Here is a 17426-nt window from a genome sequence, read left to right on the forward strand (position 1 = left end):
CCTGAATTACTTCCGTAGATTAGCCGTCCTAGAATGTCTCTACAATGATAAACAAACCAATGTGTAATAGGAAAGTCTTTTGAAACATCGTCCATTCTACCTGAATTACTTCCGTAGATTAGTCCTCCTAGAATGTCTCTACAATGATAAACAAACCAATGTGTAATAGGGAAGTATTTTGAAACATCGTCCATTCTACCTGAAGTACTTCCGTAGATTAGCCGTCCTAGAATGTCTGTACAATGATAAACAAACCAATGTGTAATAGGGAAGTCTTTTGAAACATCGTCCATTCTACCTGAATTACTTCCGTAGATTAGTCCTCCTAGAATGTCTCTACAAGTGTCACTCTGAACTAGGCAGTTAGTACCCATTTCACCTTTACTTGTTCTTCGAGAATGGTTTTATAGTGAATAAACAACGCTTACAGTAAACATAGTAGGGGGATCAATACAAGTTTGTGGCTGCATCTTAGCCAACGGTGATTATGTTTTACACCCTGATGTGGCTGCATCTTAGCCAACGGTGATTGCGTTTTATACCCTGATGTGGCTGCATCTTAGCCAAAAGTGATCATGTTTTCCATCCTGATGTTGCTGCATCTTATCCAACGGTGATTGCGTTTTATAGTTTGATGTGGCTGCATCTTAACCAACGGTGATTATGTTTTCCACCCTGATGTGGCTGCATCTTAGCCAACAGTGATTATGTTTTCCACCCTGATGTGGCTGAATCTTAGCCAACAGTAATTATGTTTTACATCCTGATGTGGCTGCATCTTATCCAACGGCGATTGCGTTTTATAATTTGATGTGGCTGCATCTTAGCCAACGGTGATTGCGTTTTCCACCCTGATGTGGCTGCATCTTAGCCAACAGTGATTATGTTTTACATCCTGATGTGGCTGCATCTTAGCCAACAGTGATTATGTTTTCCATCCTGATGTTGCTGCATCTTAGCCAACGGTGATTTTGTTTTAGGCCCCGATTTCTAACAAGAACGGTCAAACTCAGGTCCATCATACCACTCATACAGGAACACGACACAGGAGGGGACTCACTTTCCAACTAGACAATAATTCTAAGCATACAACAAGTGTGCTGTGATGATATATTCACGGTCAAGAGGTCGATGGAACACTCGTAGCAAGGTCCCGATATGAACATTGTCAATGCTGCATTGACTTATACAGAAAACCAAGGATATTGAATGGCAACCAGACAACTTGACAAGATTTGGGGAAGTAATAAAGGACGTTGGGAACAGATAACCAATCTGGCAACGTAAACACAAGGTGTAACGCTAAGGGCTTACATACAAAACAGTAAATACATTTCACAAGTGTTTCTTTCTTTTACATTTTATGTAATAAAGTATTGTACCATTAATAACGAATTGCCATTTGTGACTCCTGTATCTGTAGCATTTGGGTATTTCCATGATTATTTCCACTACTATATGTAAAAAAGGAAATAAATTTGGGACAAATAACACAAAGATTGTCTGTTTGCTTGTTTTATTGCAAAGCCACATTGAGCTATCTGCTGTGTCTACCGCGGGAGTCGAACTCCAGATGTTAGCGTTGCAAACCCGTAGACATACCACTGTCTCACCAGTGGACAACACAAAGAAACATAGAAGGATGTAGGACATTATTTACATCACTAAGGGAACAAATTATCACAGAAAATGTTTCATTTTATTACTAGTAATAAAACGAACCCACAAACCATAAAATATTTCTAATAATAAATTTATAGAGAAATATATAGAATATTAATTTCAATATTTACATTATATATATCTCCATATTTATAAAAGAAACAACCATGTAATTAATATTCCTGAAGATCCATTAAATACCCTCTTTCCCCCTTTTTATTTTGGCCCGGCATGGCTAGGTGGCTAGGGCGCTCTACTCGTAATCTGTGGGTCGCGGGTTCGAATTCCCATCCAATCAAACATACTCGCCCTTTCAGCCGTTGGGGCATTATAATTTGATGGTCAATCCCACTATTCGTTGGTAAAAGAGTAGCCCAAGAATTTTTTACTGCTAAATTAGGGATGACTAGCGCAGATAGCCCTCATGTGGCTCTTCGCGAAATTCAAACCAAAACACCTATTTATGTTATGGTCATTTCATTCCTTTTATTATAACTTTTTTACTTCAGTTAAGACCAAATTAGTCCAACAACAATGAAACTGAAACTGAAAAATGACGATTTATAGGCATTATGAAGTGGTTTTGTTTTGGAGAGTATACTGCATGTTTGGTCTGTTTTATTGAGGTGTCAGATCAATGTTCTGTCTAAACATGTACTATGTTCCCTAATGTAAAACCACTTTATTATGCTTATAAAGTATTGTTTATCAATTTACTACTACTTTAGCTTCATACACTTCCATACTCAAGTAAACAAGATGGTAAAATACTTTTCCAGTAGTAAGAATACAATGAATGGCATAATAACGTGAGTTATTAGCTGCAACAATCAAAGCCTAAGTAGACACTGATTAATGTAAAATAATATTTACATCACAGAAGAAATAAATAATCATAATAAATATAACAATATTTTGAGTACAAGAGACACAAAGAAATAGTGAAGTGCGTAATGTAAGATTTTCAATACTAACAAAGCAAAGTAACAGTGAAATATACAAATATAATATTCTGAATACTAAGAACATTGTAATACTTCCAGCAAAGACAATATTAAAAAACACAAAATAATTTAAAGTGCGATCTCTAATACGAAAACTTGAGAAATGTAACATAATAATTTCAATACTAATTATATAAAAATACATAGACTCTCCCTGGTGACTCAGTGACAGAGCACAGATAGCCTATTGTTTAGTTTTGTGAATAAGAACAAATAAACAAAAGAACCACAAGAGGTTATGAGATTAAAATTTCCAATACTGGAATGATAAAGAAACATATATGTATGTATCATGTTATTTTCCATACGAAATGTACGTAGAAAAGTAAAAAGATGTAAGATAATATTTGTAAAACAATACTAACTGCTACAACATGAGACAGAAGGACAAGTACTTCAATATTATGAGCATAAAGAGTCAGAAAAGAAACATGAATGGGAGATAAAATTTCCATTGCAGTGCACATCTGGAAACACAGAAATATTGTGTATTCATAAACACAAAGAACTGAAATATGGGCTTCTCAATCCTAACAGCACAACTATTTAAGATTATATTTCTAGCTTAATAACACAAGGGAATAGAGAAGATTACGATATACTATTTCCATTAATAACGACATAAAAAAACCAAATAAGAATGAAAGATTTCATTTCTAATACTAAAAACATGTTGTTTTGTTATCTGAGGATTTCCATGTCAAAAAACCACTGTGACTATCTGCACAGAACAGTTGTCTTTTTTATCTTTTAAATAACGACTAATTTAAAAATATGAAGTTACAAGGTAAGTGTAAGCAATTAAAATCCAATATAAAATATATATTTAAAAAAAGTTAAATAAATAAATATATTTAAAAAAGGCAAATGACCTGTAAAAAGGTAAAAATAATGCCAACCTGGACAGCATCATTATTGCCTATGACACTGTTCAATGTTAACGGTACATCACGATTAAAAACATGTTTTAAATTATGCAGTCATTGTTCATCATAACGTTGACATAAAAGCATAAAGTTGGGCTATTGTGTCTTGAGTGTCACAAAATGTCTAATAGAATTGTGGTCAATACAGAGCCTTGAGAGGCGAACTTCTTCCCTCCATTTCCGATACAAACTAAAGTACCAATTTCCGACAGTAAGTTTTATCTGTAAAAGCTTGTTTTGTCGTTACTCACCCTAAAGTGCCTGCCACCTGGTGTGAAGCCTTGCTTTGGTGGCATGCTTGAAATACAAATACGAAATAAGCACGTCTGTGATATCACCATAGGAGCCCACGTATGTTGTGGTGTCATTGAGCTTCTTTCCTCAGATTCTGGCCTGGCCAAAAATCCAGAAAAACTGAATACAGACTAACATTAGCGATTTCAGAGCCTTCAAAGAGCTAAGTAAGTCAATACAGATGGTGTAATTAGAGTACTGCTCAGCTTCTATATTATCCAGAGCAAGTTATATCGCGTAACACTCAGCAGTGAAAACAAAATCTGGAGAGGACTCTGTGAATGACTACAGAGCTGCAACAAAAATTGTTTGTGCCCACAGAGTCACTTGATTTTATGCTACCATTAACATTTGAAATAGTAGGATGACTCAAACGATGTTAACTAAAGAGATGTTTGTATTTCCGGTCAGGAGTATCTGACTTCCTTAGGTGTCTATATGAAATATCGCAGAAGGAGATGGTAACAAGAGATGGTTAATAAGCTAATCATCAGAGGCAACGTCTTCTACTGTCAAACTAATCTCAGTCAACTTTGTTTGGATGTGAAGGCAAAAGATTTGGATAGCAGATCATGTATTTGCAATAATCAGTGCCAACTAAAGCGATAAAGACACATTGCCAAGAAGGATGCTCGGACAGTGACTAGAGCTCAATGCTGTAAAGAAAGTTGCAAATGCTTAAGGTGAAGCGGAGATTCATAGGACTCTGTGTACAAACTTTGAGCTGGAAAAGTGTAAAAAAAACCTGTGCAGAACCAAAGTCTCTGTTGGTGCACTACGTCCCACAATTTCAATACTGACTCTTTGACACATGATAGGTTTTGAGTATAGAACACCTACCCGGTCTCAAAGAGGTGGAAGAGAGAATTTTACTTTAAGCTGCTTAACATATGAAATAAAATTTTGTTTTTTAAGAACTTTACTCCAGACACCATGGTAATCTGTGCACCTTCAAGATGGATCTTGGAATCAGCATGCAGTTCTCGTTGACAGTAGAAATGTATACAAATGATTTTAGATAACGAATATTTCAAACCATTTTCAGTAGTTTATTCATACAATTTATTGAGAGAAGTTTCTAGTTTCTGCTTAATGTAATTCATAATCGAATTTTGAAAGAAAACCTGAAGGTAATCAATATATAGGCTATTTGCCTCTGTAGGAGGAAGCTGTTTAAATAATGCTAAAAATTGTGACTTTCAAGACATGGATCTGAGGAACTCCAAGTTCCTGTGGGATGAATATTATTATTCCCTTATGGTCCCAGAGTTCTAAAGCACTATGGATAGAAATGGACATATGGTCAGGCAACACATACAAGTGGAGGTCCTCTAATATTCCCAAGTTCTATGTGTCGTTGTTAGCCTTCTCGTGGTAAAATCAAGACAGGAACAAGATGCTCACTTCCATAGGAAGGGCTACATTGATCGATGTCTTTCGTTGAATCAGAATCCACAAATGATTACTGTATATAGAGTGATGGAGAGAAGATTGCTAGAGTTGAGGAACCAATCAAGGCATGTATCAAGCATCCTCTCTAGAAGTTTACATAATGAGCTAGTGAATGCCATAGGTCTATAATTAAAAGGACTTTTGGGATGTTTTACAGGTTTATCAAAAGGAATGACAATAGCCTGATATAAATCAGAAAACTCTTTCTCTTGCCATATCTTCTTAAAAAGAATCAGAATAGCATCCAGAGAGCAGGAAAGAACTCATGCAACATCTCCATATGAATGTTATCTGGTATAAATGATGTATTTCCAGACCAATATATGACAATTTTAAATTCCACCAGGCTAGATGGTCAATTATAGTCATATCACTAATTAGGCCAAAAGATGTTGGGGCTCTTTCAGTACAAAAGTTGAAGGCAGAAAAACTCATGGAAGTGCTAAAGTGGTGGGAGTAGAATTTCTAAGGGTATTAGCAATAACCTCTAAGTCAACAAAATGTTCAACAGTGAGTTGAAAGATTAAAAGGCAGTGCGGTGCAAACATCCCATTCACCTTGGAACTCTAAACTTCTGGTGAAAGCAATGGCTTAACATAAGGCCTGCCTCTGAAAGGCTATGGATTTGGTAAGAGTGGAATATCTATGGATGATGATGACAAAACCTTGTCGAAACGTTGTACATTTGCTGTTATGTTAAACTTATATTAAAGTTTTTCTTCATTACCCATTCAAGCCGTCTCCAGCCATTATCTGTGGATGATATCCCAGCTATTTTTTGAGCCTTCACGCCATTTAGCAGTCAGGTGTCCACCATGAATTAATTTATAACAAACAATTTGTAGAATCTTTAGGTATGATAAGGACAGCTGCACGGTCAACATATTCAGTCACTGCCTGCACACATTTATTAACATATGGTAGATTCATGATAGCGGGATCAAGCTCCAAAATGTTGGTAAAACACAGACAGTTTGCCTTTTTCAACTTTCACTGTGGCATGCAAGTTAGTTGACATTTAGTGTAACCAATCTTCATCAGAATGATAGGAAAATGATCATCGTTTTGTGTATCAGGAGAATGAAGGAAGAATTGTGAGTGTATAAGATGGCAGATCAATGACAATATATTTCTGGCTCAGAACATGGAAATAGGTATGTTCTCTGGTGCTAAAGAGAGAAAGAGTGGTATCTGAGAAAATACACTTCACAGATTGAAATAAGATTATTCATTGCTTACTATCCCCACCCACCATGGAGCCCTACAAGGTAGTGCAATGAACTGTCAAAGGATCAACACAATAAGGATATTGCAGCAGTGCAGAGTTAGTTTCATGGACGCCATACCCATTCACCAGTACTAAACATAATGACCACAATACCCATTGAGAACATCTGATATCGGCGCTCGGTTAACCCTAGCCACAATTCACCAGCCAAATGATCCTGAGGTAGTCATCACAAAGATTCAAGACCATAGTGGTGTATTCCAGTAACAGGCACCAAATGTTTCTCATTCTCTTCATGAGCTGCCATGGACAGCAAAAAAGTGGGTGGATATTTGGTTCTCAATGAATGTACATTGTATAGATAAATTATTTCTACGGGATTCCACACTGAGGAGTAAACCTCATTCAGTTATCAATTCACAATATATGGGCCAGTTTAGCCAGAAATGAACTGCTACACACTGTAGGTACATATTATAGCCATACCCCTGTCATTTTATTCAAACTTTCACTCTATTACCGTTCTTCCATAATACCTCTTACAACATACAGCTGATTTATTCAATTTCTGAGGCACATTTGCATCAACTATTGTAGAATGCAGCCACTCAACATCTTTGTTGTGGACACTGTGCAACATCTAAATTAAGTGGAGAGCCATACATCCGATCCAATGGGATATGTACTTCTCATCTAAGTCAATGAAATATAAATTGGTTGTTGAGCAACTACATGATATGCTATCTTGATATAAAACAGTTGTTCATTCCCAAAGAATTTACTCAGAATTCAGAAGCTTGGATATTATTCACTTGAAAATCTATGCTTCCTGTTCAACCAAACTATCAGATTGAGGACACTCAAATGTACGTTTTCATCAACCCTAGCATGATACACAACTGGGTATTGAAGTTATTTAGTGTTTCATGTATATTTGTCCAAGTGCTTCAAATCATGTCACCACCATAGAGGCATACTGCTCTAACATAATGAGCAATGGATAAGTTTTGGCCCATTGGTGGAGTAATCATTAATTATTTTCACATACTGGTCACCTTTATCAGTTATTGGTACAGAGACAACTATAACCAAGTGATTCAGTGCAAGGGAGAACCTGCAACTCTCAGCTAGAATGTTCCCCCTTATGTGCTTCCTTTTTTGATTGGTCAATACTTGTAGCAAAGTACTATCCTTTAATGTCTTTACATAAGGGTAACTAGAAAAAAACCTTCCACATTTTTGCAACGATGCATGATACTGTCTGGTGGCCTTGTATTGTGCCAAAATCCAAAGCATGTCTTCCCTTAGAGCTATGGAGACCATTAGATTCATGACGAGTTGGTTACAATATTTTGATGGTTTATAATTAGTGGTACCACTATCCTGAAGTCATAGCTAAGTATGTGAGTGCCAGTCATGGTTCACTGTGTTGCATGACAAGTAGCACCCAAGCTTTCTCTGGGTCCTTCAGTTGATTTACTGAGAGGTTGCTTGCTGTATCTATCCACAAGCACAGTTGTTCCTCCACAAATGGCTCTTTGTTACTGTCAGGATAAAAAAGACTGTTTAGTGTAGATAGTATTAATTAAGTTATTTTGTGAGTTAATATTTTATGGTTGTTTTGTTGTTGTTGGCTTATATATAATAAAAGATTTAAAAGCAGACGATTGTTGTATGTTGTGTTAATAATTCATTGATGTTGAGATTATCGAACGTCGCGTGCAATACACTGATGTCGAGAATATAGATAGTTCTAGATGGTAGGCAGACGATTAAGTGATAAAGATATAAATAGTGCGAGACGGGCAGAGCAGACGAGAAAGTAAAGTCACGGAAAGTGGAAGTTCGGCCAAGGAAAGTTAAACGTAAAGTTAATTGTCGTAGTAATGAAAGGCCTAACGATTAATATGTTAGAGTAAAACTAAAAGTTTTAAAAGATATACAAAGTATAGTTTATTTCGTCAAAACGAGTTCTAAAGTAATTGAACCAGCCTGAGTGCACCTTCACAAAAGAACAGACGATATCTGAAGTTCGAGGACGAGACGATTACTGGAAGAGCAATATACGACTGTGGTAACTCACGCTATGATCATAACTTAATTATACACGGAGTACTAGTGCGATAGAAAGAGAGAAAGGTAGTTCGGCTTGTCAACTGAAATTCTAAAGCAGTTTAATGAGCCTAAGTGGACTTTTAACATCAAGAAGAGAATTATATATATATATATACATAGTGTTTAAGACATATCTATGTTTTCTATTGTGTAAAGAATTTGTTGTACATACGTTTAACTTGTTCGAATATATATATATACATTATTTTGAAAACAAGTGGAGCGCGTGCTGTTCGTTTAGTTTTGAATTTATCGCCACCAAGTCACAGACACCTACTGTAGAGTAATCCTAAGTCCAACAACAACAACAACAACAACACAATATATATTTATGCTATTAAGAAGTATAAGTAAAAGCCTTTAACTGACAATTGGCGAAATTATTTTCTGACAGTTACTGCTTCTGCAATGGCTTTAAATTAGCACAATATCAAATATCTGGGCATTCAAATTAATGAACATACTTACAGCTGGTGAGGTGATCCATTAGTGTTTGTGTATGGCCGAAATTAGTATTAATATATATATTGACTCACTTATACCACAGTACAATAAAAAGAAAGATATTAAGAATCACGCTTAGTTAGACTGTTATTCTTTCTTCCCCTATTCTCTTATGTAACAAAAAATGCTATTCCCAAAGAACAGTAGACAAGACTAAGACATTTGTATTCTGAAGAACAAAGGTTTGATTGCATGGCAACTGAGATAACAGGATTTTTTTAAACAACATGGATACTCTGTAGATATTATTAAAAAGCAAACATTACTACGTACAAAGCACAAATTAAAAAACACAACAGTAGATATCAAAACCTATAGCACATCCTTAATATTAACATGCTATCCAATTAGGAACAACTGATTTTAAACACCTTAGATTTGTATGAGACCTTCCAACATCATGAAACATTACTCAGGACAAGTTAACATGAGAAAGTCTTGGTTATTGCCTCATCTTCCAAATGAACACATTTTCTCCTCCTCATGCTCTTTCCCCCTCCAGTGATAAGTCTGATGGCTTACAACACTAAAAATCAGGTTTTTATATCTGCGATGGGAAGGTTACGGGCAGCCCATCGTGTAGTTTGTGGTTAACAACAAACAATTCCTCAGTGAAATTCATGAAACATTTACTTTCGAATAGTTTTTATCTAATTTTTACAACCTTTTCTAAAAAAGATTACCTTAGAATTACTCCTATGCTAATTTTTTTCTTCTAACAATGCCTTGGTGAAAGCGTTCCTTTGTCACAGGCCATCTTATTTGTTTATTTTCGTGCAGATATATATTTATTTATTCATGATTATTATTTTTAAAATCATATTTATGTAGTTCCAATAATCCTTTAACTAGTTCTAATACCTGGTAAAATTTGTTAAGTTTCTTTCTATTTTCATATTTACAAGAGATTCCCAGCGACATCCCCAATAAACAATATCTATTTAATATGTTATATGAATCACTCCTGCAATTAGACATTTTGTATATTCTAACCCATCAATGATTTTTTCCTAAACTAACTTCACTGTAACACTATATATACTACCTGATGAAGGGCGTCTGCCTGAAAGTTCCAAAATATTAACTTTCGTTTAGACGTATGGATTAACCAATTAATTTATTTAAATTAACTCAAATGGTGTTACACAACGAAGTTGTGCTCTTACAGCATAAATTTTCAACCATGCATACTGTATTTTGTAAATTCATCAGTCATTTCAGTGATGCATGGTTCACTTTAAAGATGGCTTTTCTGTCATACAAACATTAATAATAATGTTTAACGAATGCTACAGCTGCAAGCAATTCCTTTATCGTCATACAGTATTGACATTCAGATTCTGTTAATGTCCTGTTGATATTTGTGATTTATCCATATCATCCTGTAATTCTAACAAAACAGCTTCACTTCCACTATCATTGGTAACAGTAACCAGAGTGAATGGACAAATCTTGACAAAAATAAGTCAGTGTTTCATTGAAAACACACTTTTCATGCTGAAATTCTTGCTCAGGTCCATGCACCACACACACAACACATCGGCTTAGCCATTGTAGGCGGTAGTTTAGCTATTGTGAAGAAATTGGCCACAAACTGTAAATACATGAGAGACAGAAAACCGTGGACCTCTGGTCCCAGACTGGAGCTAGCTGATTTACTGTCTGTACGATAAGACAACAGTTCTCAACTAGCAATATTAAATGTTTGGTATGCCATGCATTCACATTTGAATGTGGTACAGCAACAATAGTGTCAGCTATACTAATATCATGTTTATTTATCATGCCTGATAAAGATTTGAGCCAAATAGTAGAATTTCTATAATTTAAGGTCTGTACTGCCACCGTGTGGCTGTTTTAGCTAGTGCCACATATGTTCTAGAGGGAAAAATTAATTTTTGTGCTTCAGTGTATGTCATGGTGATAACACCCATAATACACTATGGAACATTACTTGCGTGTTTGGAGGTATTATTATACCCCTATCTCGTCGTGCATGTATGCAGCCTAGTTTTATCAGCCAATTCTGGTTTTCACTTTATTTAAAAGGAGTTGAACAGGATGTTTGGTTTCTTTTAATATTCTAATTTTAAGAAAAGTTGGTGTAATTTAGGAAAATCAATTAAAGAGAAGACGATCTGGTTTACTATATTTTCTAGTACATGTATGGATTCTATTGTTTAATATGATGTATTACAGTTTCATATGATAACAGTGCCATATTTTCGACAAGATTTTACCCAAACTGGCTTTTCCTGTATGAACAGGAACAGAAGATGAAACCAACAGGGCCAATTAGCGAGACATCAACTAGCGACCAGGACGTTGTGATGCGTCGAGTCACCAACTTAAGACAACGAAGGATTTCAACTCAGCTTAAGGTATGGATATTTTTATCTTTATTCTTGACTTCAGGTATATTAGAAGTTTCTACATTGAAGATAAATTATAAAAAGTCAACTTTCACTTTAGTTACAAATAGTGAATGATTGTCGGAATGTGATGTGAGTTTGAAATCAACAGCTATATGATGACTTCCAACAACAGATTCTCCAAAACAAACACTAACTTTATAAACAGGCAAACTCTTTCATAACCGTTCTGCAATAAACTATCAGTTGGGTATCCTCGTTGCTAGTAATGATTTCAGCCCTAAATCCAATAACATCTGACGAGGTTGGCCATGCTTAACAAACTGAATCGTCACATGTTAAGTTTCATGCTTGTCTTGAAAATATTGAGAATTTTCAAAATTTATTATTCTTGCATTCGCAATAAAAATCACGAAATGCTCGCTACATTTTCAAAATTTCATGATTTTAGTTCTCAACATAGAAGATTAAAAAGTGGTTGTAATGTCCAGTCCCCTGCTGCGCATAATGAGAATAAGTTGTCAGATTAGCTTGACAAAAGTTAATGTATTAAAAAAAAACTAAATCATTTTGACAGTTTGTGAAATTTTGCAGACGGTAATTGCAATGTTCTACGACTTATGATTCGGAACGTTACTTCACATCAAATCGAACTTTCCTCAGCCCATAAAAAAGTCCTCACATAATTTTATCCTCTGTTAAAAACGCAAACAAATGTGTTAAAGTAGATATATTATATAATATTTATTTGTTCTAGATGGACACCCTTCGGAAACAACTGTACGTAAATTCCAAAAAATCCAATCGACCAGCTACAATACATGAAGTACCCCACCTGGAAACACAACTACGAGAGCTTAAGATGACCTTGCAAAAGATAGACAGCAGTTTAGGCTCGGTTGAAAAACAAGCCGAGGAAACATTGCAGAAGTTAAGCATTAGTCATGAGGACATCAATGATCCAGAAGTAAAAAAGCGACCTCTATCAGATTCAACAACGTTTAAAGTCATTGATCAACATGGCAAAAAAGCCTGGTATTTGGACCATGAAGTGTCAAAGTCTGAAGAGGATTGTCGAAGAGTACATGGGAAATCAAAACCAGCGAAATTTATGGATTCTCTCCAATCTAAAAGAAATTTTGTAAGAAATGATCAGCTCTTTCAATCACAATTTGCACGTGAGTAAAGGTTTAGTGTCTGAAAGTTGCTTGTAGGCTAACTTCTTACGGATCACTTATTATAAAATATATTTCTCATTAATAATACTACACTAATATATATAAGTATATACTGTCTTTCTACATGAGAGTAACATATACTAATGATGTTACTGATTTGCTCATTTTACAACAATTTAAACTAACGTTAATTTATAAATGTATGTTTCATTTCTGAGTAAGAACAAAAATAGTCCTAGTATATTAATTCCACGAATCCTTACAGTTTATTTCAATGTTACCATTTTTTTATTTGATAGTTCCGTTACTAAATAGATCCCAAACAACAGAAATACCTATAGGTCGTGAAGCAACTTTTCAGCCAGAGAAAACTCCAAGAGACCGTACCTTAGATTCGTTAATGTCTTCCATGAAAAACAGAAGAGGTCCATTAAGGCTTCTCGGAAGCTTTGTAGACTCTCAAATTCGAGGTCGACTCGGGTCTCAGCGAAGACATAAGTCTGTGGAACGTCTACCGACAGAATCACACAGAGATACACAAAATTTCTCTCTTCGTTCTTCAACTACAGAAGACATAGATGATAAATGTTTGAATTCTACGAACCTCCAAGAACAGGTTCTGAGAAAACAACGATTAGTAAAAACCGTTAGTACTGACAGCAGGAGCTCTGAAGGTAGTTGTGGGACTTCACATGTCCGGCCTCTAAAAACTGACAATAAGAGAAACAGAAAAGAAGAAAACAGAAAGAAAAGTAAAGGAATGCTAAGAACGGAAATAGACCCCAGAGCTCTTGCGGAAATTGAGGTATATTAAGCATGGAAAAACGATAAGTGATTGTTTGCTTTGAAAACGTTTTAGTTTTATTCTGTGATCATACAACAAGAATATTCGTTTCACAACTTCTAACACAAAGGTTGAGTACATTATATTAAAACGATTTTAGTGCCTCATGACGTCGTTACAGCCCATGTCTCCACATCTCAATGACAGAACATCTTGGCAATAGCCCTGTAACATAGTTTCATTACAAAAGGCTACATTGTAAGGTTTTCATGTCCAATGCATGTCATTCATCTCCGCAGGCTTTCCATGATCCATATAGTGTACGAAGACGACAGCTTTCCAAAGCACGTTTCAACAGGTATGAAGAAGCATGAATTTCCATTTCATTGAGGTATATAATAATTGAATATATATTTGGTGGAAGTAGCTTATGTACACCTGACTTGTGTCACTTTTCCAGATGGAGATCCTTCATGATTTTATATTGCCTATTGTTGCCTGGGACAACTAGGCTAATTTTCCTACTGACATTTGTGTTCGTGGATTCTCACCTTTTACAATATGCCACACTTTGCTTACCATGGCTGGGATACGATTTGTTGTAGGTCTCTTTGTGGATTGTCCTGTTCTTTAATTTAACCAATAGTATTTTTTTTGCAAACGCCATTAAGTACAAGAGATATCCTCGTTTTCGAAATCCTAAACCACCAATCTTAACACATCTTTATGATCTGAGTATATGAATATTTTGCGTGTAAAGGACTGTTACATACACTTTCCAAAAAGGATCGACTTTCGATGGCATCACACTACCTACGTAACGCCAAACTATATCGAAATGTAGTTATGATACATTCCGTTCCGCCACGTCTTCATATTGGCTGTATCTGTCACGTGACTTGGTTATTTGCATATTGACAGTCGTTTTAACATAAAGTACTCAAACCACTGTATCTCCCTATGGCCGCTAATGTATATACTAATAAAATATTAATCTAAGTAGCTGCACCTGTGATATTTCATTCAGTTAATTCCTTTAAATCTAATATTTTAATTGATTACTATTTACAAATATTGTTTAAATATAATGGTCTTCACTCGCTTCTAACGTGTCTGGCATAACATTTTCCAATTTTCTAACAGAAGATTGGAGAATGGAAAATTAAAAATACAGGTTATCGTTGTCCCAACATAAGCATCCACGTTTTAACTGTTTACACTTTTCACGTATAGTTTATTGTAGAGGTCACTGTTCTACGCTGTGAAATTAATGAATACTACTACTGACTGATAATGTATTTGTAAGTTTTATTATGCTAAAGTAACAGACGGACTGTGGATCATAAGTCGTTCATAGCAACAGATAATGTATAAGTTTAAGATAACGATGACTTGATATTTTATTCTCGCGGTGAGGGAGGTTTGAGTGCGTGATAGACCTCTGAATTTCAAAACTGGCGAGCTATTTCTAATCCGTGAGATAACATGAAATATTCCCAGTATTCTGGGGTTGTGGGTGCAGGGAATAATTTGTGGTATTTGAACCCGGGTTGCCAGCTTTGAAACCCGTAGCTCAAGCACGGTGAAATACCAAGTCTGGCAAGAGCAACCAAGAAGTAGAATTGAGCAAAATTAAAAAATAAACAGTACTGGTTAATATTTTATTTAAATTTTATCAAATAGCAGCATTCCATAAATGGTTATAAAACAATGCAATATCCGACAAAAAAGGATCATTTGTTAGACCAATAACACAGACCTGCGAATTTAAACTTCATAAACGTTGTTTTTATTTTAATTAACGGCTTTTACTATAATTCAGCTACGCAGATTTGGAAAACAATATTAATTTTTTTCTTACCAAGTAAGGATTTTTTACTAAATCAGGATGAAAAAAAAACTAACTTACTTAGATCAGATTTACCAAAAAATTACCACAAATATAACAGAATATGTTTGGGTCATTTACACAACCTCTTGTTGCCATAGGGACGAATAAATAACATTGAAAGGAAAACTAGTGTCAAAGTGCACGCACAACCATACAGAAATGACATATCATGCGGCCTGTTAACTGTTTATATATTAGCGGTGTGTTTCTCTTGAACGATCGATAAAACTCTCACGTCGCTATTGGTCTAGAGAAATCTATAACCAGTGGTTGTCAACATTTTAAGCATAACAAAATGTGACCCGATTTCAATGAAAATGATTCACTTAAGTAAAAGTACATATGATGTTTTGTGAAAAATCTGTACGTGATGAATAAAAATGGATATCACTTTCGAATTCCACGTACAGGAATTACTGTAGAACATGTAACAATTTCTAGACAATAAAACCATCGCAGGCCTGGGTAATTAAACAAAATGGCTGCTTAAATTGGACCAACATTGATGTGCTATCTTGGTATTGAATAATAAAAGTTAGAATATTATTGGCTAACGTCATTTATTCAACGTTCTGCCAATGTTGGGCTGATAAATAAATTAATGTTGGCAACCATTATTTACACATTAACTACGTTACAGAGTTCTGTGTTTCTGAGAATTTAAAACTGAGATTCAAACTCCAATATCTCGTTACTAGATTACTATTTTCACCAGCTGACCAGTAACAACCGGAGCTTGAATATGATTGTCTCCATTGACTGTAAAACTAAATGGTTGATAGTTGTTGAATTTATTATTTAACAAGGCTGAAATCTAGTTCGAGCTAACTAGCCACTTCCTTCGAAAATCTCTGAAAAAAAAATTCATTCTTAAATTGAAATACTATGGTGGAGAAAGTTTGCACTAATTATGCCCTATTTTCTTTGCAGGCATTTGAGAAGATGGCCCACAGCTACTTGCAGAATCACAGGCACGATTTTCCTGTTTGATGACATACCACAGTGACATTTTGCTGAAGCTCTTTCTCGACTTGTATCAATGTCGATACTTACTTATCTTGCATTATATTTTATATTAATTAGGTTTATTTTATATCACATACCACATCGTTTTGTGTTGTTGTTTTTTTAAACATGGATTAAAAACAAAAAGTATAACCTCTTTCTCTAGCAACTTTTACTGAATATTTCGTATCGTTAAATAAGGAAAATAGTTCTATACTATGTACTATATTCTTAGAGAAATTTGTATGCTATTTCTGTTGTTTAACAAGTTTATCATTTCCCGCACACTGGAATCGTCTCTAATGCCAGATGTTTCCCAGTATGTACATTTACCAACCATACACTAACAATACAGGTTATGTTAATTAACAAAATGACGTTCTCGTGACATATTCTCAGTCCTATTTTATAAAAACAAATCAAAGTTTATGTTTATAAGATTATATAGGAAGTCAAAGCGTTATTTGTCGACTAGTTAGATTCCGGTAAGAACAAAAATTCATTCTCCAAATCGAAGATTTTTTCTCTTAAATATGAATTGATAAACAAAATCTTTGAATTATAAACAATTCTCATTGCTCAAATCGCCAGTTATCATCCAGTGTATTCGACTCCTTTCAACAAGGCCTGGCATGGCCAGGTGGTTAGGGCACTCGATTCGCAATCTGCGGGTTCGAATCCCCGTCACACCAAACATGCACGCCCTTACAACCGTGGGGGCGTTATAATGTGACGATCAATCCCACTAGTCGTTGGTAACGGTGGGTGGTGATGACTAGCCTCCATCCCTCTAGTCTTACACTGCTAAATTAGGGACGGCTAGCGCAGATAGCCCTCGTGTAGCTTTGCGCGAAATTCAAAACAAACATACCTTTCATCCAACCACCATGTAAAACGCCAAAGTTAGAAACCAATAAGCCTACAATTTGTGACGAAAGTTTCCTAAACTAAATATGTTTTTATCACACTCTTCTTACTTTTGTTCATTTCCGATTGAAAACCAGAAACATG

General features: G+C 35.3%; 1 protein-coding gene across 1 annotated transcript in view; it reads left to right on the top strand.

Annotated features, from left to right (window-relative positions):
* Nucleotides 1-16460, top strand: part of LOC106467868 — a gene marked incomplete at its 5' end in the record, with an annotated part of 24206 nt that extends 7746 nt beyond the window's left edge. The window contains 4 exons of the mRNA XM_013928249.2: nucleotides 11453-11566; nucleotides 12315-12735; nucleotides 13035-13540; nucleotides 16341-16460. Of these exons, the coding sequence (XP_013783703.1) occupies nucleotides 11453-11566; nucleotides 12315-12735; nucleotides 13035-13540; nucleotides 16341-16400 (1101 nt within the window). The remainder of the gene's footprint in view (nucleotides 1-11452; nucleotides 11567-12314; nucleotides 12736-13034; nucleotides 13541-16340) is intronic.
* Nucleotides 16461-17426: the final 966 nt, after the last annotated feature.

Source organism: Limulus polyphemus, unplaced genomic scaffold, assembly GCF_000517525.1.
Source record: "Limulus polyphemus unplaced genomic scaffold, Limulus_polyphemus-2.1.2 Scaffold2773, whole genome shotgun sequence".
Taxonomy (NCBI): Eukaryota; Metazoa; Arthropoda; class Merostomata; order Xiphosura; family Limulidae; genus Limulus; species Limulus polyphemus.